The 27,861-nt window shown below is 39.5% G+C and overlaps 1 protein-coding gene across 5 annotated transcripts in view; it reads left to right on the forward strand.

The window, feature by feature from the left end:
* MYO16 (myosin XVI) overlaps nucleotides 1–27,861 on the forward strand; it is a 627,399-nt gene that overhangs the window by 114,133 nt on the left and 485,405 nt on the right. For 2 of the 5 annotated variants that reach the window (XM_043509217.1, XM_038387063.2), the window contains exons 1-2: nucleotides 339–729; nucleotides 23,785–24,048. In XM_043509217.1, the coding sequence (XP_043365152.1) occupies nucleotides 702–729; nucleotides 23,785–24,048 (292 nt within the window). In that variant the 5' untranslated portion in view covers nucleotides 339–701. Of the gene's footprint in view, nucleotides 1–162; nucleotides 730–20,994; nucleotides 21,001–23,784; nucleotides 24,049–27,861 lie in introns of those variants that run through there. The other 3 variants (XM_038387062.2, XM_043508811.1, XM_038387064.2) reach the window with 3 other exon arrangements.

Below are 27,861 nucleotides of genomic sequence, written 5' to 3' on the forward strand. Positions count from 1 at the left end.
TTAAAACAAGCCCACAGACAAACTGGAGAGTCTGGAGGTAGCTGTGAGCTATGTCCTCATTTTCACCTTAGAACAAACTGACAAAGGGATCTGTGTTGCTAAAAGGTTATTTTTGGAAACCTGTATCAATTTCCTATTCACACAGCAACTGGTGGCAACTAAAAACAATCCCATTTGAACACCAGCTAAGAATCTGGTCACATTTGACTCACAGACAACATGAATAAATAAGGTTTAAGATCCCTTGTGCTGCTACTTCACTGGAGCTCACTCATCAAGCTTAGTTTCATCAAGCTGCCATTTGAAAGCTATTGAAAAGCCATTAACTGACAGGACTGTGAGAGCCGCAGTGCAGCAGCACACCTCAGTGCTGGAAGAATGTGGCTGCAAGTGCACGCCAATTAAATTTTACTATTCCTGGGGATGTGGGATTAGGAGCAGTGTCAATCAAGTGTGTTACAATAGCACGTGCAATAGTCATGGTTCAAGACACACAGAGGTTTATCTTAACTCCAGCAGCTGGGTGAGAATGACTTAGAAGCATCTGCAAGATCTTGGAACAGAAGCTACATTAAATAACATATTCTGAGGTAAACTGGATACCTGAGGAAAGGCTCTAAATAATGTATTCTGTAGGCATGACAGTTGTAGCAGAAGAGAATGCTGAAACCTGTAGGAAGACTACAGTCTGAGATGAAAGAATGTCTCATTACCATTTTATCAAGTGCTGTAAGTAACAAAATGATTATTTTGATTTTATAATTGTCTCCGTTTTGTTGTCTGAGGCATCTGTATTTACTGCCTATGCAAAAAGTATCAGGGCAGATACTGCATGATGCCAGTTTGATAGTCATGGAAAGGAATTGTTACGTTGCATGTGAATATATGCAGGCAGTATATACTGTTTCTTCTTTCTCTTGTGTACTGAGAACTTCACTGTGTGACTCAGCTCTGATTCTAGAGCCCATATTATTAGCTTTCCAAACTTATTTTATTTATATATGTAAACAGTCATTGTTTAAAACACCCAAAGACAGGAAACATCTCAGACATAGATCTGTGTCATGGGTACCTTCAAGGACAGCCCAGGACCTGTCTCTGGTACCCAACAGGATTAATAAAAATGAAAATAAAGCCATAATTAAAACACATCATCTACTATACATCAATCCTCTATGTCCCCCCACTAGTATTTCAATCTGCAAAATGCAGCCATTCTGTGGGACAGACTCAAAAAATAAACTTTTACCCTTGAATCATGCATGCTGCATCTCTAAAAGACTCTGTTTAGGATCTAAGGGTATTGGTTCAGTGCAGAGCAATTTCTTATCATCTCTTTTTGGTATCTTTAACAAGGGTGTGCTTTTTCATAGTTCCAGGTTTTTTCTGAGCTAATTAATTTCTTTAAAAAAAGTCTAATGTGTGAATGGAAATAATAGGTGTCACAGCAGACTAAGAAATTATCACTTTACGTTTTGTTCCAAACAACCGTAATTACTTTGCTGGCTCTGGATATTTTCCACTGAAGGACTTTGAAAACTTCAGACTTCTTCTATTATTAATGTCACTGTCTTGTAATGACAAATGGGACAAATGCTGAAAGAGGTTTTCTCCCTGGATTATGGTCTTTGTTGACACAAGTGCACTGAAGGCCATTCCTGGAACTATTTTTAAAATAGTGTATTATTGTTAAGAAATGAAGAATGTTATTTTTCAGTGTTCTTGGCATGGAATTAAGGTACCTTGAAACTATCTTTTGTAACTCAAGGAGAAATTAAATATTCAGGTCTCCTCTCATGTGGATTCAGTGGCATTTATGTATAAGGCCCCCTGTTACTAATGAGACTTACCAACTTAAATTCCCTGCCCATACACATGAGCACAGATCACTTACTCTTTCTGTATAACTCTAATAAAGATTTCTAATAATCAGTTTATGGGTTTTGACATCGGGTTTAATAATGAGACTTTTGCAGCAAAACAAAGCATTTGTAAGATGTCAGAACTATGTTGTTGATTTGCCTTTATTCACTGTGATATTTCTTTACTAATAGCATAGCTGTGGCTTTAATCTGAAATTATAACCTATAATGAAATGTATGGACTATATCACTATAGAAGAGTTCTGAAAGTAGACTTCTAGATTCTGTGACCAATAGAAGTCCAAGAAAACAATAGGGGTTTATAGAGGTAAGTAGGCAAATGATGGATTCTTGGAAGCTTAGGTGTACTGACAAGGGAGACAGCAATGAAGGACTAGAAAATATGGGGTGGGTGGGGGGGAATGTATAACAGTACTGTTTATTTTCTATTATTTTGAATGCCTTGCTGCATTAATAAACTCTCTCTTTGTAAATCTGTATTTTACCGCATAAAATGTTTTTAATTTTCCACCACAATGTTTGACTTTTGAAAGTGATGGGTGCTGTCTGGAGCAGTGATAATGCCTTTTACTATATCAGCTTCTCCACATAGCTTTAGAAATGCACCTTCATCTCTGTCTGCAACTGGGGAGGAGGAGACAAATATAATGACTCTTCACTCTGCAACCTAATATCTCAAATTGTATTGCTGGGGTTTTTTTTCTTTTGATTTGGGTATTTTTGGCTAGGAGACAATTGGGATCAGAGCATAGGTACGGGTTTAGGGTAGAAGAGAGGAGAGGACAGGGTGACAGTACTGATGATGCAATCATTCTCAGGTCCTGGGAAAGCATCCTAACCAATCAGTGGTTAGAGTCTGACTTTGTCCTCTGTGACTTATGTGTTTTATCCATCGTGCTGCTGGTTTCTGTGTGTGAGAAAGAACAAGACAGAACATGTTTGTACAGAGCTCATTCTGAGTTTCTGTAGGGATCGGGAAAAGGGGAAATGTTTTACAAAATGAAAATTATGGATACAGATAAGCCAACACATTAGCAACTGCTCGTGCTGTTTGTTTGGCTTTGGTATTTTGTTTGTAATTTATATTTCTGAACTAAATGTCAAGAGCCACTGCAGACTGAGAGGTGGAAGGAAGAGAGTAGGAGGGCAAATGCTGTTCTGTTCTTACTGGACAGACACAGTAGCATTAGTGTATTTTACTGGCTATTCCTACATTAATTAAATGCACTGTTGTCATTGGGAGACTGTGAAAATGAGATGTAATCCATGATTTCATCCAAACATACACTACATGGGCCATTCACTTCACCACTTTGTTTGTGCATTCTGCCCAGATTGTGCCCAGAGCTGTCAATGCTGATGCCTGCCACTGCAGTTACTGGTGCCTGTCTGCCATCATGCAGTTTTCAGCTAAACTATCATGAGCCCCCACTTCCATAGGATAGGGAGCACATAGCCAGTACTTTAAATAAAATTAACACAAGCACCAACAAAAGCAAAATGAAAAAAAAAACCCACAAAAAACTACACTCTAAGTCCCAAACCCATTATTCCTTTCTGCCTGCTTGAACAGCTCATACTGCCACTACTATTGGCCTTCTGATTTTGTAACCAAATACCTTTGCTGCTTAGAGCTGTCATTGTTACTGCTGACAGTTGCTATATCATTTTCTGCTTGGCTATTTGCTGTTGTGAGCCACATTCCATCCCTGGCAGAGAGAACAGTGTTAGAGGGGAAATACTCACGTCATCTGCTTTCTGCTGGGTGCCATTCTTCTCTCATGCTGAATAGTATGACCTACAACTGTAAAATTAATGTAATTTTGAAAATTATGCAGCACCTTGCTTCTACACTCTTTGATATCGTAGCTCTAACACAAATCTCATAATATACATTGAACTTTGTTTCCTAAATACCAATGAAGTCAATGGAGCTAAGTTGATTTACACCAGCTAAGGGTCTGGCTCAAATCAATATATGCAAATATTATGACCAGCAGATATGAATATCAGAACCTAGTCACACCCTTGCTGCAACATCTCTGTTGTTAACAGTTTATCTCACTTAAGTATGCATGTGCAAGAGAGAGAGACTTCCATTCAGGCCAAATCATGTCAGGAACTAGGAAGAGAACACCCAATTCATTTTCACTGGTGACAAGTTAGGATTTGAACCCAGCTTTCCAAAGGTACAAAGTTAGTCAGTAACTGCCTGTGACATCTAGCCCCCAATTACCACATACTATCTGAAAAGGTGGAAAGAAGCTTCAGCTGGAGAAAGGTAATTACTGTAATTGACATGTTATAAGAGATTTTGCCTTTATATTTGTAAAAAAAATAATATTTCATAATTTGGTGTTTCCCTTCTCAGATAAAATAAGTATTAGCTTTGTCTCCACTGCTAGGAACCTTAGTTGTATATTTTTATGTGTTAAAAAGTTAAGTGTGACAAGTTATGTCTACACTACATCATTTACAGTGACGCAGTTGGAGTGCTTCTAGTGAAGCTGCTCTAAGCCAATGGGAGAGAGCTCTCCTGTTGGCTTAATAACTCCTGCCTCCATGAGAAGCAGTAGCTATGTCAGCAGGAAAAGCCATGTGGGAAAGCTGTGGAAGGTAAGATGGTCTCTGAAATAGTCAGTCCCCAATCCAAAAAATTCTTTGTGGATTAAGATCAGGACCTTGAATTCAGTTCTATAGTGAATGGGGAGCCAGTACAGTTTGTGAAGCATAGGTGTGAGATGTTCCTGTCAGCTGTTGTTGCTTAGGCAGTGTGCTGCTACATGCTGGTTCCATTCAGTAGAGCGAGTTGTAATCCCTTAATTTGAGTAAGTACAAAGTGTGACTCTTGATAGATTGATTTGAAAAGGAAGAGTGTGGCTTCCTAGTTAGTCTAAAATGGAAGGAATTCCTAACCACCAATCTGTGAGTCCAGGAGCAGTGATGACCAAAGACTTCACACTGTGCTGACATTGTGGTCTAATGTCCTTGATCACTGGGGAGGTTAAATAAGTGGAAATTCTTCAGCATTTTTTTCCTGTTCCTACTAATGTGATTTCTCTCTTTCCAGGGTTGAGCCAGAGCCAATATTTCATTCATTTACTCCATTATATCTGATGTGCCACAAAAATGACATGTTCTACATTTTACACACCACAGATGGGGAAACAGAGGACATGGAAATAAAATGACTTGTCCAAAGTCATACAGTTGGTCAATGGCAGATCTGTGAATAGAAGCGAGGTCTCCTGGCTATTAGACTAGTGCTTTACCCACTAGACCTCTCTTCATGGTAGCTTACAATATCATTATGTCAGCTAACTCTAGTGCCACAGTTTATTTCCACAGTAAAAGAGCTAAGTCATGTATACAGTATGGCTATAGGGAAAACTTACTTTTTCTTGTACATGCTTGTGACAGAGTGACCTTTGGAATAAGGTTACGAGTATTATTGAAATGAGATGATTAGCAGGACAGAGAGAAACTGTCAGCTGCTGCTGAAATTGGGAGAGATGGCAGGGGATTCCTCTCCAGGGGTGGTCCAATAAGAAAATTGAGACAAATTCACTGTGTGTAGGCTGCCACCGTGTGTGTATGTGTGTGTTTGTGTGTACAGATACACTCTTGTAAAGGCACTGGAAAAGAAAGAAAAGACTCAGCTTCCATTTAAAAACAAGGCAAATTTCTAGACCTTATGGATGCAGGTTTGAAGATATGAACTGAGCACACCCTAAAGGATCAGAAACCAGATGACCAATAAAATGAATCCCAAAGTTCTTGTTTAAAAACAATTATGATTTTGGGGGATCTGACTCACAGTGTTTGAATCTTCATCTTCACAATATTGGAATGAGCTATTAATTGCAAATTATTTGTTCAGTTTGACCACCAATTATGTGAGGGTAGGAAGGCTGAGGAAATACTGTCTGTTTCATATTTATAAAAAAACCCCTCTTGGTGTCAAGCTAATGCTCTGGGCATTCCGTAGATGAAAAACATTGAAAAGAGATAACAATACAATACAAAGGACTTCTCATCCTACCTTGACAGCTAAAGAAATGTAAGTTTATAAGAAGTGAAAACAATGGTTTAAAAGAGGGGAAAGCTTTAGTCAGCACTAGCATTATGGTAGCATTGTGGGTATCTGATTGAATGAAGCAAGATCACGTTTTAAATTCAACAGAGTCAAACACAAAAGTTCCTCTCTCCCCTAGCCCTGGCTACAGGCAGCACTACACCCACTAACCACTTTCTCCCTCTAACCCGAGCACTTCTGCAACCCAGCTAGGTGGAGGTATACAAGGGAAATTAATTGCAGTGTTGTCCATTCTCACAATTTTATCATGACTCTCACAACATTGGATAATTTCTCCAGATCTTGGATTTATATGACTATGAGAGAATCTCAGATTTCCCTCTTTTTCAGAAAGGAAATTTCTAGCCTTCATGGCTGGAATCATATTTTCTAGATTTTCTCTACATCAGAAATAAAAAGAATCTCAAATTTAATACTTTGAAGAGGTTCTAGCTAATTCAGGATTTTTTAATGCTTTGGGTTGGCAATACTGCCATTATGATACTTGCACTTCTGCAAAACTTCAGATGAAAAGTTTTATAGAAGTGTGGACCACCCAGCAGCTTCCATGCACTTCCATGGGAGCTGTTGGGTGCTCAGTGCTTTTGAAAATCAGAATGCTTATTGAGATGAATATATATGAATTAAGCACACATCTGTGAAAGTGTGTGTGTGTGTGAGAGAGATAGATTATGAGGGTATGTATAACACTTTTTGCCTACAATTGCAATTCATTGCTTAGAAAACGTATTTGCAGATTTAAAAGAGAAGATATTTATTACATTTTTATTAGGCTAAGTACAGCATGAAATAAACAGTAAGGGAAGCAATTTCCACTAGTTGGACATTTGAAGATCACAGGATTTCAAAATCCATACTGAAATAAGAATAGGTTCTATGTGTAACATTTGTCATGCAAACTACAGTCATGACCAGAATAGATTTATATTCTATCATTGTCATTTTGTATTCCCATTGTAAAATCTAAAATGTGCATGAGACATCAGCATTTTTTGTGAAAGATTATACCATGTTGTCATAAATATAAAGGGAATGCTAACCACCTTTAAATCCCTCCTGGCCAGAGGAAAAACCCCTTTCACTTGTAAAGGGTTAAGAAGCTAAAGATAACCTTGCTGGCACCTGACCAAAATGATCAAAGAGGAGACAAGATACTTTCAAAGCTGGAGGGTGGGGTGGGGAGACAAAGGGTTCTCTCTGTCTGTGTGTTGCCTTTGCTGGGACCAGAGCAGGAATGCAGGTCAGAACTCCTGTAAAGGGCTAATAAGCAATCTAGTTAGATATGTGTTAGATTCTATTTTGTTTAAATGGCTGATAAAATAAGTTGTGCTGAATGGAATGTATATTCCTGTTTTTGTGTCTTTTTGTAACTTAAGGTTTTGCCTAGAGGGATTCTCTATGTTTTGAATCTGATTACCCTGTAAGGTATTTACCATCCTGATTTTACAGAGGTGATTCTTTTACTTTTTCTTCAATTAAAATTCTTCTTTTAAGAATCTGATTGCTTTTTCCTTGTTCTTAAGATCCAAGGGTTTGGGTCCTTGTTCACCTATGCAAATTGGTGAGGATTTTTATCAAGCCTTCCCCAGGAAAGGTGGTGTAGGGTTTGGGAGGATTTTTGGGGAAAGATGTTTCCAAGCGGGCTCTTTCCCTGTTATATATTTGTTAGACGCTTGGTGGTGGCAGCAATAAAGTCCAGGGGCAAAAGGTAAACTAGTTTGTACCTTGGGGAAGTTTTAACCTAAGCTGGTAAAAATAAGCTTAGGCGGTTTTTCATGCAGGTCCCACATCTGTACCCTAGAGTTCAGAGTGGGGAAGGAATCTTGACACATGTACTTTTAATATGCTTAAAATCCCATAAACCTCACATTTCTTGGTATTCAGGCTACTTATGTCTTCGTTGCAGGGTAGTGATTCTGTAGACAGCAAATTGATATGACTATCCAGAAGATAAAATGAAAGACAATTGTAAAGGTCAAAGTAACATACTTTCTCACCATATTGCACAGCATGCATGAAACATTAAGATTCTGATATCACATTTTTGAGGCAAAGATTACTACAAGAACAGAAAATGGCATAGCATATCTCCATGCTTCTGAATGTGAAATGGTACAAACATTACCCATTCTTATTACAATGTTAAATCAAGTTTCAAGTTTTATTTTTTGCATACCTAAGATAAGGCACTGTTCAATACTGTTTTTCCCAAATCTGTCAACTGAAATCTGTAATTGGGACTTGCCATTACACAGTATATCTACCTTAAAACCAGAGGAGAATTAGCTATACATTTAGAAAGTAAACAATAGTATAAAAAACAAGTTCTGTGGTATGACCCCAGATATGTAAAACAACTCATACAGTGAAAAAGATTATCTAGTTTGATTCCAAAGAAAATAGCATTTGTGTCGATACTGAACGAGGCAGGTTTAGTGTGGTCAGAACAAAATAAATGGCCACTCTGATTGATGTTTTATGATTACACACATACCTATAAAAGAACACTGTCAAAGTAGATAGCTTCCTGTGTGTGTGTGTGTGTGTGTGTGTGTGTGTGTATTTTAATACTGAAACAGATTTTCTTTTAATATTTGGATGGGCATTTTATATATGTTATAAAGAATATTAAATATTAAAAGAAAATCTGTTACGGTATTAAAATTCCAGCTGCTTGGCATGACACTGTAAAAGACAGACTGTTTGGTCTGTTGTGATTTGCAGATGTACATGTGCAAGTTTGGCCATCACATCCATGTTGTCTGCATGATGGCACATCCATTCTTGCATGGTGGCATGGGTCTAAATTTGACAAAATTCCTGCTCCATAAGGTGATTCAGTGAGCTGGGAATTTGTCAGTTTTAATCTCTTGCTGTTTTACAAGAATGGAACTGGCAGGAAATGTGGACAGGAAGGCACAACACACAAGCATAGGGTTTATTGTTGGATTCCCCAGATGAGGGGCTGGGATGTGAAGATTTCTACCATCCTCCTTTTAGAATGTGTGAGTTTTCTACCATCAGAGAATACTGCAAAACAGAAAACATTGTTTTAGACATAGGCTAAATTTTGGGCTTGACCAGAGATCCTGTTAACCTGTCTCTTTGTGTTACTTTGTGTAAGATCTAAGGTTCAAATTATGTTAATTTATTTGGCTGTAGACAGACAATGAATATGAGGCAACATCTGATATTGTGAGCAGGATCAATTTTCTCTACTATTGTTTCTTTGGTAGCTTTGAGGAATCATCTGTACATTGGCTATTTTCTTGCATAATGAAGGAAATTGGAGTTTCTTGTAGATCAGCACTGATCCTATTGCTTGGATGTGTGCCTTTTTTCAATATACCTTGTTCAATGAGGATCTTCAATTTTTTGGCTTCTTCTCTTTTTCTCTGATAGTTCATGTCTGTTGTTGTTACATCCCTGAATACCTTGTGTATTATTACATATCACTATGAACTGTCATATGGAGATCATCTGTGTCCATTGTAAAGAGGGTCATTTCCTGTCATGCTAGAGAATCATATGCCCATTGGCACACACAAGTTTGAGAAGGAGGATTGAGGAGGTGGTTTTAAGCCATTTTTGTATCCTCTATTATCAGGGTATCTGGAAGCCTGCCTACCCTTGTTATTTAAGTTAGAGCAGCTTAAAGGTTACTATAACCAACAATCATTCATAAAAATCCAAGGGGCAGCTGAGAATAGCCAGACCCCAGCTCCAGCTAATACTCCAGCCAAACCCCACACATCCCCTGATCTTTACACCTAGTATGTACCCCTACAATGCGAGCTGGTATTGAGGAGAGAATAGAGCTCTTCCTCCTACTGAGTGTCAAGTGGAGAATTCCCTTATGCCAGGTGTATTCCCCGGGGTCCGCCTCCATCTGCTGTATGGTGGCATTAAAGGGCCACAGCAGATGAGAACCAGGTTCAGAGAATCTAGAGACTGAAAATTAGGAGGTCATCTTGCCCTTTAACCTACCAGCCCATCATTTCCTAGTGTACCTTTATTAATACTTTTATCCAGTCTGCTTTTAAATGTGCCAAGCAAAAAGGCGTTCACCCCTTCCCATGAAAAATCATTCAACAGGCTAAGAAATCTCACTCTATGGAGTTCTTTTTCTTGACTCATCTTAAAATTTTGCTTTATTAAATTGCACCCATTACTCCTAACTCTACTAATTTTCATTATGGTAAATTACTTCTCTCTCTCTTTGCTGTTCGCACCCTTCAAATGTCTGTTATCTTGACCCTCCTTAGCTAATACTTACTGAAACTATACATATTTAATACTTTCAATCTTTTCTTCATAAATCAGTCCCGCAGGCCGTATAACCCTTTGTGCTGTTCTCTTTGAACTGCCTCCAGTTTAGTACTGCTGCGTAGAACTGAACACTATATCAAAGATAAGTCTTAGACCTTGTGTACACTACACAAGGTAAGGTAAGTCAACCTAAATAACGTAGCTGGAGTCAACATAGCTTAGGCTGACTTATTGTGTCTACACTGCGCTGCATTGACAGGAGACACTCTCCCATTGACTTACCTTACTCTTCTTGTTCCAGTGGAGTACAGGAGTCGACCAGAGAGTGCTCTGCGGTCGATTTTGTGGGTCTTCTTCACTTGACTGTTAAATGACCCCTGCCGCATCAATCACACCAGTGTCAATCCCTAGAAAGAGTAGACATGGCCTTAGACTCATATGCGCATAGCTGGAGTTGCCTTACCCCTGTAGTATAGACAAGGCCTCATGACCATGATTGTCCCTTCTGACCTTAAAGTGTATGAGTCTAAGGCCATAATCATCCTGTGATCACCAGTACACCTCAATCTTTCTCCTCCTCTGTCAGTCCCAACTGATAAATCCCAAACTTGTAGCAAAAATTATTGTTATTGCTCCCTAAATGCATAACCTTACACTTTGCACTATTAAATTTCATCCAATTTTTATTACTCCTGTTCACAAAGTAATCCAGATCTTCTTGTATGATTGCCTCCTCCGTATTGGCAATACCTGCCAATTTTTTGTCATCCGCATATTTTATTGGCATATTCTCACTTTTTGTGCCAAGGTCAGTAATAAAAATGTTAAATAAGATTGGTCCTAAGAACGATCCCTGAGGATCTCCACTAATAGCCTTCCTTCAGCCTGACAGTTCACCTTTCCCATTGTAGTCTCCCCTTTAATTGGTTCCTTATCCATCTTTCAATTCTCATATTAATCCCCATCTCCTCCAAATTAACTGATAATTTCCCATGTGGAACTGTGCCAAATGCCTTACTCGGGTGGGCGGTAAAGAGGCACCTTACTCATTCTGCTGCTCGGGCATTTACTTGCCACCCCTCTCTACTAGCCACCTGCTGGCTGATCACCACACTTCTCTGAGGGCCTCTGTTCTGGCCCTCTCCGCCAGCTGCCCTGCTGGGCACTTGCTGCCAGCTGACTGTCAGTCACTTTCTGATGCCACTTGCCTTTCTGTTGTGACCTCTTCACATCAGTCTCTTAGTAATTTTTAGCTTTTAGCAGGCAGGGCAAGAAAAACAGTCCTACCACAACTGATTTCAGCTCAGACTGAGCATTTAAAATAACAAAGAGGCTCCTAATGAAGCCTATTTAGCTCTTTCTTTGAATAGTGTGTGTGTGTGTGTGGGAACAGGTTAAATCAATCCAGGGAGGAGCCTTGTGAGAGGGTCCTAACCTCCTGGCTAGGACACCTGTCCCCACCCCACTTACTTTCACAGGGCTCTGGTATTCGAGCCCCTGGCTTAACAAGGTCCTTTCAGCTGAGGGTGACCCCCTCACTAGAGACAGGCTAAGCACAGTCCTGCTTCCCTATATTCAAACACTAATGAAAAGGCTTCAGATAGCTTCTGCAACTTTGACTTAAAGTTATTCCAAGCCACCTCCTCATTCAGACCATGGAGTTCTTTGGTCCAGTTCACTCCCCTAACTAATTTTTACTTTTTTAAAGTTAGCTCTTTTGAAATCAAGGACCCTAATTGCAGATCTATTTTTGTTTATCCTTCCATTTAATTTAAACTGAATTAGCTCATGATCACTCAAACCAAGGTTGTCCTATACAACAGTTTTCCTATGAGGTCCTCACTAGTGAAAACTACTCATCGATACCAAATCTAAAATGGCATCATCTCTTGTTGGATCAGCAACTATTTGCTGAAGAAATTTGTCAGCTATCACATTCAGGAAAATCTGGGCCCTACTATTATTAGGCCCCACTTGTCCTATAATCTGGGAAGTTAAAGTATCCCGTAATCACAGAATTCCCATTAGTATTTATTTAATTTAAAACATTAAAGAGGTCTCTATCCATATCCAAATATCCCGGTGGGCTGTGGCAGACGCCAAGCACTATGTAATGGGAATCTCTAGTATCTTTTTTCCCTAAAGTGATTTTGTCCCAAACAGACTCTGTCTTATCCATTCTGTGCCTCAGGCTTGTATATTAGAACTGTCATAGAATTTTTGCCTATGTCTACTGTACTGTTAACTAGACTTTTGCATTGATACTCATCTTACTTTGTAATAAGCTCTCTAAAAGATTAGATTGCATATAGAACCATAATCCATTTGGCACAGGGTTTCCTTTCCTGGGTGCTTGCCAGTCTTCATGTTCAGAATTCGGAACCACAGTTTTCCTTTTGGTTTTCTCTGCTCTTATGTGATGTGTCATACTGAAAATCTTCTTTGTCTTCAACCATATGTGCCTTATTTTGCTGCTTGCGGGCTTCTGTAAAAAAAATGTTTCTGTTTTCCTCCTCCTCTTCCTTATATTTTCTGCAGCTCTTTCCGTGTCCTGGACTCTTCTTTTGATCCCTACCATGCTTGCTGTCTTAATAGTGGCATGTGAGAAGCTCTATGATGAAATGCTTCAGTGCTGATTTTGATCTCTCCTGTGTGTTTTTGTTTGCACGATTGTTTCTTTGCTGGGAAGCAGGTACTGTTTCTGCCTCTTGCTGGCCAGCATTTACTCTTCTTGATTCAACTTTTTCAGTTTCCTTGCTTTAGTGTGGGTTCACTCAGCATCTTAGCCTGGCAACAATATTTCTGGTTCCCATCACCATGCATATTAATTCATCCTTCAAAGTTACAAATTCACCCATGGCAGCCACCTAGCTCAGTGTTTTAGCCTGATTACATATGTGAGTTCTGACTGTCTTCAGCCTCTGTTACAAACCATTCACATGTAACATTCTGAAATGCCTGGGAATATTTCTGCAGTGCATGAGGGATCTGTTTTTCTGAATCTGACAGTGTGCATTACAAATGAATGTGTTAAATCTTTTGTATTTACTGAATGCTAGAAAATATTCCGTATATTCAGTTTAGTTGAAATGTCATAGTTTTCCCAGTGTGACAGCATAACAACAACAACAAAAAGACCAGAGATCTAGCTGATAACTGTGTAGGTTAAAAGTAGAAACTTTCTAGCAGTCACTTTCCCCCTTCTTTCTTATTCTTTAAGATTTCTTACTGCAAGCCCAGACTCTCTGTGCTTCCACTGGAACTTCAGGTTTCAAGCTTCTTAATTTTTATTTGCTGAAGATCTAATTATTTTTAGAGGTTTTTAAAACATTAAAATCCAGCCAGAGCTTCCGAAACCATGTTTCAGCAGAGGCTTTGAAAGTTACAGCAAACGTTGATGTGCTAATCTAATAAATTATGCATGTAATGTCCACTACTTACCTCCTAGAATCCAGTTTGTTCTTGTGACAGGGTGCACTTTCCCAAGAGTAACTGAAGAAAGCTGTAAAAGATGAAAATCTACCTCAAAGAGTCAGCTCACATTCTTTCTTCTAACCATTTTTTTTAAACCAACATTTGAAAAAAAGTGAGGAGAAAAATTAAACTGCCATGATTAATGCAGTTCACCTGACCATTATTTTCTGATCAAATAACTTGAAGTCGTTATACCTTGAACATTCCGACAGCGTTAATGTTTAATTATGAATGTACAGTTCTTTTAAAAATTCTATATCTCTTTTAGGCACAAACATCTTTTCCTTTTGAGATCAGCTACGTTTTTCTTCTTTACTGGTTTTTCTCTGCCTGCTGGTTTGTCTGTTAGGGTGACCAGATAGCAAATGTGAAAAATCGGGATCGGGGAGGGGGAAGTAATAGGTTGTCTATATAAGACAAAGCCCCTAATATCAGGACATCTGGTCACTGTATTGTCTATTGATATACTATGTTTACCACTAATATCTGAGCACTGTATATATGGATATAAATCCGGCAAGAAGAGATGGTGGTGTTTTTTTGTCATTCAGATACCTGTCCAATGGGAATTAGATTAATGCCCATTAAACTCCCTTCATGTAGTTTAGCCGATAATTAGTCCTAAACTTCTCTCCTCTCTGGGTGAAATTTATTGACCTGCAGTACAGTACACTACACCACTTTAATCTCACTGATGGGGGAGAGGGGCCAGGGATACTGGTGGTACGGCCCTCACTGCTTTTGCTTGTTGTATAGGGCTATGTCTATTCTGCACCTTACACCTGGTAAGGTTTGAGCCCAAACCTCCCTTCCATCCACATATACAACATTCTGACTTGGGTCAGGAATTCCTCAGGATCCAAGTCCTAGGACCCTGTTGAGAGAGAGGTTAGAGCCTGAGTCCTGCTGTGACTGGGTTCAAGCCCTATCATTTTGCAGTGTGGATGAAGGTCAAAAGGTCTGTGTAGTGAAGTATGGACACGTTAGAATGGCTGTGATTCCCAGGACCATTATCTGGTTTACAGTGCCAGTGTAGAGATACCTTAAGAGGCTTCTGCCCTTGTCCCAAATAGACTAATTAGATTTGGGCTGTTGGAGATGTGCTTGAGGTACTACAGGATTCCTAATTTAACCATCCAATCGCCCAACACCCCCTGCATATGGGACCAGATGGGTGGAAGTTATAGTCTGGAAGAGCACTGGCAGAGGGGGGCTACATATAATCTTGACGTTGCCAGTGGACTGGGTGCTGAATTCCATCCAGCTTTGTCTCTTGCACAAAGCCCAGTTACATAGGTTAGGTGTAGGGTGAGAGACCAATGGTCTAGTACCTCTTTATGCTGTTACTGGGCAACTATGGAATAGCTTTCTATTAGAAACTCCAATGCTGTCAAACAATCCATGGGGCTTGTTTCCCTTTTGTAGCAGTTTTTGTATTTGGGGGGACAGAGCACTTGAGATTGATTATGCTTATTCTGAGAATCCAGAGTGTGCCTTTGTATCATCATCTAAGAGACTGTGCAAGGACAACAGCAGCAGAGAGCATGTGGAGACAGCAGTTTTCCAGTCATCGGATCAAGAAGCATCAGCATGAGCAGATTGTGCCCATTCCTTTCCTGCATTCATGCAGCTCTGAGCACTGCCCACTGTAATAGGGCTTCCTATTTTAGGAAAGGCAGCATGTGAAACAAACTATTTGAATTTAGACCTCCTCCTGTTTCCATATCATATGTGTGCATATCTGCACATACATATATATATTTTAAAATATATATGTACATGTGTATACATACATTCCCATAGAGAATTCCTTTGCACATATTTGAAATCCATAGTTCATTGCATTTAAGGCCAGTGCATGAGTATATCATTGCATTGTTTTTGTTGGATTGGCTAGTAGACAGTTAATGATTCTTACCTAATGCACACAAAATCCATATGTTCCAGAGGGTTACGTGTCATAGCTCATAAATGAGAGAATAGAGCCCACCATTGTATTGGGTTCTTTATTATTCAGATTTCCTTCTAGCCCTACAAAGGTAGAACTCAAATGGTTGACTCGGTAATTTAAAGTAATAAATTGTTATAAAATGTTCTAGTAACATCGCTGAATCACTGATAGATAGATAATAGAGTCTATTAGAGAGCCTGTAGAGTTGATTAATAGTGTCCGATAAATACTATTTTTCTTGGTATCAAGCTGGAAATTGATTGCAGCTCCTGCTTACCAGTCTAGTCACATCAAAGGGCTTCTAAAGAAAAGCATACAGGAGTAAGGTTTTACAAGGGGACGGTCGCTTGACCATGCTCATTATTCCTCTTCAGCAAAGGCAGAGAAATGTGTTTGGCAGAAAATCAGGAAACTTTGTATATCAAGTAATTGAAGGGGCCTAACTTTGTAATTGCATCTACAAGAGCTCTATAGAACCAAGAACAGGAGAGCCAGATCAACTTTTTTGCTGAGACGCAATGTATTGCTCCGAAGACATGGCTTAATTGAATTCTTTACATGGAGGTAAATAACACTTATATTTATAACTCCTTGTTCATCTGCTTTGAAAAAGGAATAAAGCCATCTCACTACACTGAACACAATGCTGCTGACCAAACCAAAATACTTCAGCTGTTGAAGCGAGGTGAGTGGTTAAGAGCAGCGTGCTTCAGTAAAAGCCTAACAGATGCAACAGAATCGCTCTTGAACTTGTAAGTAATTTTTCCTATATTGACCAAAAGATTTTTAAATACATGTATTTTGATACTGACTTTAACTGTGCAATTTGAGATGGACTTACACTAATCTTGCTGCTTCTGTTGCTAAGAAGCATTTTTTTTCAAACTGAAAGGATATGAAGATGATGTATGATAACTTTTGATTTATAAAGAGGGCACCTATAATCACAGGAATTACTTTTACAGTGCAGGCACTGCAACTTCAGTTGGGCTGTTGCATACATATTACTGATTTTTCCTGCAGCAGCTAAACTCACTTCAGCTGCAGCAACAATGATAAATGAACTTTTAATCATTTCTTTTTGGTAGCAGCAAACCACTGCTGCAGCAAAAGTATGGAGTGAAGTAACCATGTGTAGCAATTATGTGCATTGCTGAAAAGGTGAGTTCGTTAATCTTATGATTAGAATCTGTTCTCTAACAAGGATCATCACCGACCTATATTAATTACCAAGGGGGGCATCTGCTGTGAATTAGCACAGCTCCATTGAACTTGAAGGAGCCACACTGATTTATACCTGATGCAGAGCGGATCCAGTACTTACAATGTCATTTATTGGTTAACTCAGAATTTTCTCACATCCGTCTTAAGTATTTAGCTAGTCACATTTTGGGTATACATTGGTAATATTATATTCCCCCAAATTTATTGCAATATAGAAGTCTAGGTTTGATTAGTTGCTATTTTTTTAAATGAATGATAAACTATTGTTGACAGAACATTGAAGTCAGTGGAAGTTGCAGGGGCTTGACCCCTCTGAAAATCAGGCCACTTTCATTTAGTTGCCAAGATATGGATTTAGATGTTTAATTTTAGGCTCCCAATTTTGAAACTTCTGACCCATGTATTCTGGGTGAACTTGATAGGGCTCCTATATTTAAGTTGCCCAACATTTACCATTATATAGATTCTTGTGACCTTTTCTTCTCAAAGCTTTCACATATCCATTGTTAGCGGCACACCTGGGAATTTGGCAAAGGGATAGCCCTTAAGCTGTGAAAGTGTCTTGTCTTTGTTCAGTGAAATCCATCCAGCTTTTGCTAAGATATAAACTGTCAACATCACAATTTTTCTTCTCTTGCTTGCATTTCTGAGGAAATTTTGGCAACCTGCCAAAATAATAACTAGACAAAAGTATTCTGAAACTGAGTTAGCAGCACTGCCAAATTAGCAGCAGCACACACTGTACTGGAACACCTGGGAGTTTCCTGAGCAGCTGTAGCAATGGCAAGGGGACCTAGCATATAGCCCCAATGATCCATGCCCCACTCTGTGTGCACTATGGGGCAGGAAGAGAGAGCTGAACTGGGCACCCTCTCTGCCCCATATGTAGCCCCATTGGTCCAACCCCCCCCCCAAGCAGATACTACGTGGGGCAAGAAAGATGGGTGAATTCCCTCCCACCATTCCATAGATACAACACATGGCCCCAGTGGCTCATGACATTCTCTGGAGACATCATGTGGAATATGAGCTCTCCTAACTCCCAGGAATGGGGAGGGAACCCCCTATGCTTAACAATCTATCCCTCAAGTGCCCACTTAATTTTAAGTGGTCTCCTACAGCTTGAGTAAGACCCTGCTGCTTAACAATCTGTTCCAATTTGTATTTAGCTTAGATACTCTGGTTACCTTCCCCAGAAGAGCTCTGAGAAGCTTGGAAGCTAGTCCGTTACAGCAACCAATGTTGGGCCACTAAAAGATATTACCTCACCTATGTTGTGTCTCTCATATCCTGGGACCAACACAGAGACAAAAACAGTGCAAACAATGTAAAAGAAAGTCACTTTTGCCTAATCAACAGCTGCACCCACTTCTCTTCTCATTTCAAAGCCACTGCCAGAGTGGGTGTTTTTATTAAGAAGAACCTCTATTGCTGATTGGCTATAATTTAGGAATTTCAAAATGTGCAGATTAACAGAGGATAACAAAACAATGCTTACAATAAAAACCAATCAGAGAGAAATCAAGGCTTTGTAAATTATACCTTTTTGACCTGTGCTGTACTGGAGACCATACAGGTTAACACAGCAGTATTAAGCTTAAAGTCTACAGTCTTTAAGGAATAATTGCACCTATAAATCCTTATTTAATAATTCTTGTATTATCTTTATACAATCTACACTTTTCCCTGTGTACATTTTACATTATATAACAGATGATTCAGTCCTCAAAGTTAAAATTGCTGTTTTTTTTTTTCCTTTTCTTGAATCTACTACTGGGTATATGTTTCACGAGTAATTGGATTTTTCCCAAAGTCTGCTTAGAAAAATTAAGTTTAGATTCATTCCAGATAACAGACATTCCTGGTACATTACTGACTGTATATAATTTTTCTGACTTATGGTGTATGTTTAAAAGACAATCTTTCTTAAAATATTATAACATTTTCCAATATAAACACAGACTATTGTCAATTTGTATCTTAAGCCTCCAGTCCTGCCAACATTTACCAACATGCTTAACTTTTCTCCCATTAAGGCGACTAGTCCCCCTGACTTTAATAGTAGAGTAAAGATAAACATGTCAGTGTTTGCAAGTTAAAGACCAATGTTTTCAATTGCTCTTGTAGTTTTCAACATACTACATTCCTATCTTGTGTCACAACAAAATTCAGATTCTTGTTACTGTAATCAGAAATTCATTCCAAAGGTTTTTATTTGGGGGGCATGGGGAGGCAACTTTGCTGTCTTATGTATGCAGTAGAAAGCATTATTCCCAGATCAGGACAGCATTTGTTTCTGTGTCTCACAGTAGCAAATTTGTGAAATGAGGTGAAAATCTGGATGTAAAATCTGGATGTACAAACACCAGTGGGAAACTGTGTTCTGTTGTGCTTGCGGACAATTCTGCAATGAATCTCCTATTTACTCAGGAATTTTTTGTTTTACATGATCATGCCTATAATTTGTGTTTAAAATTGGTACTCAGGCTTTTGTGAGCAAATTGCTACAATTATATCAACTGCTTATTCTGTAGTCATAATCGCACTCTTCATAAGGGTTTTATTTGGTCCCATGTCCGGTGAAGTAGTTCTATAATAGTGAATATCACTGAAATTGCTTTAGAATAACTGTGGCTTTCTTTTGTCCTGTTTTAGTTTCTAACAAATATAAAATAATATAATTTTGGCCTTTTGTTGGCCTTTCATATTTCCAGGTGGTTTTTCACACTTATAGATTCATAAGGGACATATAGTACTTACATGATGGGTACACATTGAAAGCCATCCTGCACTCTAGAGACTTTGGCATACTGCATCTGAGTAAATAAATCATACCTAATAAGCTTTTCTTAAAGGATTTGATAGCAGGCAATATTGTCAGCACGTTATTAATGTACAATCTTCTAGTGACAGTCATGATGACCTTATCAAACCACTTCAACAAACCGTAGCTTATCTTTATTTCAGATATTTTCTTATCTGATTATTTTGATAGGCAACAAATTACATAATTTATGTGAATTGATCCATAAGGCCCCTCTACTCCCCTGCTTCAAATCCCTTCTGAAAGCCCTTCTCTGCTGTGATGCTTAAATGACTTCAGCCACTTAATGATGGGTAGGTAGAGGGACAGGTGGGAGTAGTTGACTTACTTTCTCTAGTTAAAATAACTCTGTGTATGTGTGTGTCTGTGTATGTGTATGAAATGAAATGAAATGAAAATTATATATATTTGAGTGTTTCCCTCTCTCCCCGCCCTTCATATGTCACTTGTCTTCTTGGGGTATGTCTATACTGCAAGCTAGGGGTGTGTTTCCCAGCTCACATACAGTTATTCATGGTATGTCATAAATATAAAGGGAAGGGTAACCACCTTTCTGTATACAGAACTATAAAATCCCTCCTGACCAGAGGCAAAACCCTTTCACCTGGAAAGGGTTAAGAAGCTAAGATAAGCTCACTGGCACCTGACCCAAATGACCAATGAGAAGCCAAATACTTTCAAAGCTGGAGGTGGGGGACAAAGGGTCTGTCTGTGTGATGCTTTTGCCAGGAACAGAACAGGAATGGAGTATTAGAACTTGTTAGTAAGTAATCTAGCTAGGAATGCATTAGATATCCTTTTGTTTAAATGGCTGGTAAATAAGCTGTGCTGAATGGAATATATATTCCTGTTTTTATGTCTTTTTGTAACTTAAGGTTTTGCCTAGAGGGATTCTCTATGTTTTGAATCCTGATTTACAGAGGTGATTCTTTTACTTTTTCTTTAATTAAAATTCTTCTTTTAAGATCCTGATTGCTTTTTCATTGTTCTTAAGATCCAAGGGTTTGGGTCTGTGTTCATCTATGCAAATTGGTGAGGATTTTTATCAAGCCTTCCCCAGGAAATGGGGTGTAGGGCTTGGGGGGGGGGATATTTTGGGGGAAAACGTCTCCAAGTGGGCTCTTTCCCTGTTCTTTGTTTAACACGCTTGGTGGTGGCAACATAGGGTTCAAGGACAAGACAAAGTTTGTACCTTGAGGAAATTTTTAACCTAAGCTGGTAAGAATAAGTTTAGGAGGTCTTTCATGCAAGTCCCCACATCTGTACCCTGGAGTTCAGAGTGGGGAAGGAACCTTGACACAGTAGTTCACATCTTCCTGGCACTTCCAATTATAAGAGTCTGTATTTGGTTGCTTTGCACCCTCCAGCTTTGGTGTGGGGACTCAAAATGTGACAAGAGAGTGGCTTTTTGTGTCAGGTACGTGGTTTTGTAAAAATTTGCTCAAATTTGGCTAGGTTATCACAGTTAGCACAAAATGAGTAGAAACTTCTTAAATCTTCCCTTAAATTCCCTGAAGATTCCAAAATACTATTTTGTTAGTGTGTGTTGACTTCTGTTTCCCCAGGCAGGTAAAGTGAACCTATTACTTCCCCAGACTGGAGAAATTAATACGGGAAACACTTGAAGTGCCACACCTGGCTGCAAAAGGGTACTTGCAGATGGTCCGTGCTTTTACACCCCATTGTACTGGAGTAATCTAGTCTGGAAATGACAAAGACATTGCAATTATCCATCTAGTTATCAATCTCTTTGCTAAATGGAGATGGAGTAGAGGAGGCACTCTAGTCTACCCTTGTCACTTTGCCATCTAAAAACAGTAAGGGATCAAAGAGAACTTCTAGATTTACTTAATTTTTTTCAAAAGGTTAAACAAGACCCATCAGGCAAACCATTCTGTCAGTTTTTTCCCTGAGCCAACCAACACAGCTTTCATCTTGGACTGAGATGACTATCTCTGCCACTTGTGAACCCAGATGGGTAGATCCTTGGCTGGTGTAAATTGTCATAGTTCAAGTGATGCAATGAAGCTATGATAGTTTATACCTGCTGAAGTCTTCCTCGGAATCTTGCTGCTAGATTTAATCAGCAAAGAGGGGCACAGATCTAAATCACACATAGTTCCCCAGAGGCCTCTGGAACCTCCTCAGCAAAATTATCTGAAACTCAATAGGAAAAGATACTGCACTTGTCCTCATGGAAGCAACCATCTGGTCCAAATTAGATAGATTATTTACATGAAGCAGAGATAAAATGCACAACAAGAAAATCTTAAACTTATATTCACTCAGAACCAATCATAATCACTGGGATATCAACCAACTGGAACAGTTCTGATGTTCAGTGTGTGTGTGGTGGAGGGACAATAATTCTTTGTCTCATTTGACTAGCATTAGAGCATGATTTTCAGCACTGATTCTTCTCCCTCCTGTACCTTATTTCTTCTATTGCAGGCCAAGTTAAAGTTTTAGCACAAGGTGTCTGAAGTTAGGCAAGTGAAAAACTGAGGCAAACAAGAGTAATAATGCTTTTGAAAATTTTGTGTCCTGCTTTGTTTCCAGTTTCCTTCCATCTAAACATTCAATAAATATTTCAAATGTTGATGAAGATTTCAGTTTGTCAACTGGTGTTGACTCCCAACTGTCTCCTTGTGCAGCTATATTTTATTCTTTTTGCTTTCTGATATTTGGCAGCTCAATGCCAAGCACTGTTATACCATTCCATTTTAGCTGAAATGACTGCTAACACGAGTGAGCAAACACTTATCAATAAGAGTGCTAAAAAGTACGTTTTTATGCTTGATGTTTCTGTAACGGTTTCTGCATCTGGGCTGGTTGTCAGCAGTAGGGACTGAACTCTGGATTTAAAACAGAGGTCCCCAAACTGTGGGGCGTGACCTCACTATGGGGGCACAGAGGAACATTCAGGAGGGTGCGGCTGGGATCTGGGCCAGCCCTCACAGGGAGTGGGGAGGGAGTGCCACCCAGCTCCACTCCCAGCCCTGGCCCCGGCTCTGGCCCCAGCCTTGGCCCCCTTGCCCCTGTCCACATCCTCCCCCTCCTGGAGCCACAGCCCTGCTCCTAGCCCTGGGGGAGAGGAGGCACAGACAGGAGTAAGGCGGGGAGTGTAAGGTAAAAAGTTTGGGGATCACTGACTTAAAACTGCAAGCTTTTGCTGCCAGAGCTAAACAAGCCTTGTTAATCCAAAGCCACTGACAGACATACAAACTTCTATGGGGGCTGGCCACTAGAGTGGGACAGAGAGTGGCATCTGGTAAGCATGGATTACTGTACTATCCCTCCCTACTTTACTGTCTGGTAAAAATGGCAGATTTAACCCTGGGGAGCGGGGGAAGGAATCCTACTTCAGGGTGCATAGTGAATGACTGACTGAAACATAGTTACATTTTCAGTTTGTTTCTTCTTCAGTTCCTGCTATCTAACTTTATCAGAAGATTCCACTTGTAGAGCTAAATACAATGCAAAAAAAAAAACTCGTTCACATAGTTATTAATCTATAATGTTTTTTCTGGTTTTAATAGCTAGACATTTGCCTGAGTACCCATAGCATACTAATGAAATCACGATAGTTATGATATTTTGTTTTTTCTTCTCACTGAGTAACAGGAATTTGCTAACCCAAAGCAAGATGAAAATGCAAAGATGGAGGCACAAACATAAGGCTGGCATTTCACTATATAATATTGTCTTGTTTGTAGGCAAATGGTAACCACTCGTATTACATTGAATTATTTATGTCTCATCCGTCTCACATATTTGAACTCTCAGATCTCTTTCTATTAATTTTTGTGTGTATGCATTTTAAAGCATCCATTTAAAGTGAAAATACTTTTAACATGGATGGAATTAATTATGTGTTTCCATAAAGCAGATGATAGCAAAACAGGTGCTTCTCAAATAGCATTAGTCAATTAGGTGAAGCTTACATAATACATACTTCTAAAGAGTTAGATAGGAACCCCCAAGAAGTTTGGTGGGAATTTCATTAAACATTGAAAACTCAGTGTTATCTGACCTTAATTTGTTTATCTTTCATTTCTTGTAGGCTGTTTCCAGCTATGTAATGTTTTTCGAACACATGACATGGAAATTGACCAGTGCTTGCTGGAGTCCCTCCCTTTAGGCCAGCGTCAGCGGTTGGTGAAGCGTATGCGCTGTGATCAAATAAAGGCATATTATGAAAGAGAAAAAGCTTTTCAGAAACAGGAAGGACATGTGAAAAAATTGAAACATGGAAGGAATCACCGTATTCATTTCAACCTCGCTGATATGATACAGGATGCAATCATACATCATGATGACAAAGAAGGTACCACAGGCATTTAGCAGTAGTCTCATGGTTTATTCCTTTGTGTGGCTAAACGTTTCAGAGTAGCAACTACTTTGTGTCTTGCGGCATTATTTTAGACTTATTTTCAAATAACAGTAGCTATTTATAGCTAGAATACTATGTACTTTGCAATTAATATGCAATAGAGTAAATGTGTATTTAATATAAAACATTATGGCATATAATTTATGTCTTTGATGAAAGCAAATAGTGTTTTGGAGGCCTTAGGATGTCACAGTAGGATAAAGGTGTTTACAGAATCATAGATTTTAAAGCCAGAAGGGACCATTTTGATCATGTAGTCTGACTTCCTGCATACTGCAGCCATAGAATTGCACCCAGTTGTTTAGTGATGCTTCGAAATTTTTGTCCCTGTTTTTAAACAAAGCTCTTAAATAAATAAGTTTACTTCAAAGATGTGGCTCTGGTTGGGAGCAATTAAATAGTTATTAGGAATTGGTGATTCTTAAGAGGATGGACTTTAGCCACAGTGCTCAATGAACCCTGACCCCAAAGTGATGGTGGTGATTGTTGTGATGTAACAGCGTTTATGTACAGTTACTTGGCTTTATGAAACACTGAGATTAAAACATTGGCTCTGTCTGCTTCTGGATCCTCTGAGCTGGTCATGTGAGGTAACCTCCTGACAGCATAATTGATCAGATCCTGAGCTGTGTTTGAGTGCTCCGCACAGCTGGAGTGTGTACGTGCTTGTGTGTAGGTGCAAACGTGTAAGTCAAAAACATGGAGACCTGGGAGAAGGGTCAGAATCTGGGGGGAGCATGGGCATAACAGGGAAAAGGGAGAGACAAGAGCAGGAAACAAATTAGTAACATAGATGTTTGTAAACTAATGCAAGTATGGGGAATAAGCAGGAAAAACTAGAAATCCTAGTGAGTGATTACAACTATGACATAGTTGGCATCACAGAGGTTGGGTGGGATAGTTCACATGACCAGAATATTGGTATAGAAGAGTACAGCTTGCTCAGGAAGGATAGGCAGGGGAACAAAGGGAGGAAGTGTCGCCATGTATAACAAAGATGTACTGTATACTTTTGGACGAAGGTTGAGATGGAAATAGGAAGCAGATTTGTTGAAAGTCTCTGGGTAAGGATAAAAGGGGTAAAAACAAGGATGATGTCATGGTAGAGGTCTACTACAGATCGCCTACCAAGGAAGAAGTTGATGAGGTTTTTTTTTTTTTTTAAACAACTAACAAAATCATCCCAAGCACAGGATGGTGGTGATGGGGGACTTCAACTACCCAGACATCTGTTGGGAAAATAATACAGCAGGGCACAGGTTATCCAACAAGTTCTTGGAATGCATTGGAGACAAAGGTGGATAGAAAGCTGGCTACATCGTCAGGCTCAACGGGTAGTGATCAATGGCTCCATGTCTAGTTGGCAGCCAGTATCAAGTGGAGTGCCCCAAGAGGTGGTCCTGGAGCCGGTTTTGTTCAATATCTTCATTAATGATCTGGAGGATGGTGTGGATTGCACCCTCAGCAAGTTTGCAGCAGACACTAAACTGGGAGGAGAGGTAGATATGCTGGAGGGTAGGGATAAGATACAGAGGGCCCTAGACAAATCAGAGGATTGGGCCAAAAGAAATCTGAGGAGGTTCAACAAGGAAAAGTGCAGAGTCCTGCACTTAGGATGGAAGAATCCCATGCACCACTACAGACTAGGGACTGAATGGCTAGGCAGCAGTTCTACAGAAAAGGACCTAGGGGTTACAGTGGATAAGAAGCTGGATATGAGTCAACAGTGTGCCCTTGTTGCCAAGAAGGCCAATGGCATTTTGGGATGTATAAGTAGGGGCATTGCCAGCAGATCGAGGGACATAATCGTTCCCCTCTATTCGACATTGATGAGGCCTCGTCTGGAGTACTGTGTCCAGTTTTGGGCTCCACACTACAAGAAGGACGTGGAAAAATTGGAAAATGTCTAGCGGAGGGCAACAAAAATGATTAGGGGACTGGAACACGACTTATGAGAAGAGGCTGAGGGAACTGGGATTGTTTAGTCTGTGGAAGAGAAGAATAAGGGGGGATTTGATAGCTGCTTTCAACTACCTGAAAGGGGGTTCCAAAGAGGATGGATCCAGACTGTTCTCAGGGGTAACGGATGACAGAATGAGGAGTAATGGTCTCAAGTTGCAGTGGGGGAGGTTTAGGTTGGATATTAGGAAAAGCTTTTTCACTAGGAGGGTGGTGAAACACTGGAATGCGTTACCTAGGGAGGTGGTGGAATCTCCTTCCTTAGAAGTTTTTAAGGTCAGGCTTGACAAAGCCCTGGCTAGGATGATTTAGCTGGGGATTGGTCCTGCTTTGAGCAGGGGGTTGGACTAGATGACCTCCAGAGGTCCCTTCAACCCTGATATTCTATGATGTTATGACAAATAGGGAGGAACAGGTTGAGAATTTGAAAGTAGAAGGCAGCTTGGGTGAAAGACAACATGAAATGTTGGAGTTCATGATTCTAAGGAATGGTAGGAAGAAAAACAGCACAATAAAGAAAACTGATTTCAAGAAGGCAGACTTTATAAACTCAAGGAGTTGGTAGGTAAGTTCCAATGGGAAGCAAGTCTTAGGTGGAAAACTGTTCGAGAGAGTTGGAAGTGTTTCAAAGAGACATTATTAAGGGCACAAGAGCAAACTATCCCACTGCGTCGGAAAGATAGAAAGTATGCCAAGACACCACTCTGGTTTAACCAGGAGATCTTCAATGATCTGAAACTCTAAAAAGAATCCTACAAAAAGTGGAAACTAAATCAAATTAAAAAGGATGAATATAAACAAGCAACACAAGCATATAGGGACATAATTATAAAGGCAAAGGCACAAAACAAGATTAAACTAGCCAGAGACATAAAGGGTCACAAGAAAATATTCTTCAAATACATTAGAAGTAAGAGGAAGACCAAGGCTCACTTTTTTGTTTCAGTTTTCACCAAGTTTTACTAGAGATTGGACATCTAACATAGTGAATGCCAGTGAAAATGAGGTAGGATCTGAGGCTAAAATAAGGACAGAACAAGTTAAAAATTACTTAGACAAGTTAGATGTCTTCAAGTCATCAGGGCCTGATGAAATACATCTTAGAATACTCAAGAAGTTGAGAAGGTACCTGAGCCATTAGCAATTATCTTTGTAAACTCATAGAAGATGGGAGAGATTCCAGAGGAATTCAAGAGGGCAAATATAGTGCCAATATATAAAATGGGAAATAAGGATAATCTGAGGAATTACAGACCACTCACCTTAACTTCAGTACCCGGAAAGATAATGGAGCAAATAATCAAGCAATCAGTTTGCAAACAACGTGAAGATAGTAAGGCTATAAGTAACAGTAAGCATGGATTTGTCAAGAACAAATAGCTAATTGCTTTCTTTGACAAGTCTTGTGGTTAGGGGGGAAGCAGTAGATGTGGAATATCTTGACTTTAGTAAGGCTTTTGATATTGTCTCAAGTGACCTTCTCATAAAAAAAATTAGGGAAATACAGATAATGTGAGTGCATAACTGGTTGGAAAACTGTTCCCATGGAGTAGTTGTCAGTGGTTCACTGTCAAACTGGAAAGACATATCAAGTGGGGTTCCTCAGGGATCAGTTCTGGGTCAGGGTCTGTTCAATATCTTCATCAATGATTTAGATAATGGTATAGAGAGTACACTTATAAAGTTTGCAGATGATACCAAGCTTGGAGAGGTTGCAAGTGCTTTGGAGGGTAGGATTAAAATTCAAAATGATCTGAACAAACTGAAGGAATGGCCTGAAGTGAATAG

Source organism: Dermochelys coriacea, chromosome 1, assembly GCF_009764565.3.
Source record: "Dermochelys coriacea isolate rDerCor1 chromosome 1, rDerCor1.pri.v4, whole genome shotgun sequence".
In the NCBI taxonomy this organism is placed as follows: domain Eukaryota; kingdom Metazoa; phylum Chordata; order Testudines; family Dermochelyidae; genus Dermochelys; species Dermochelys coriacea.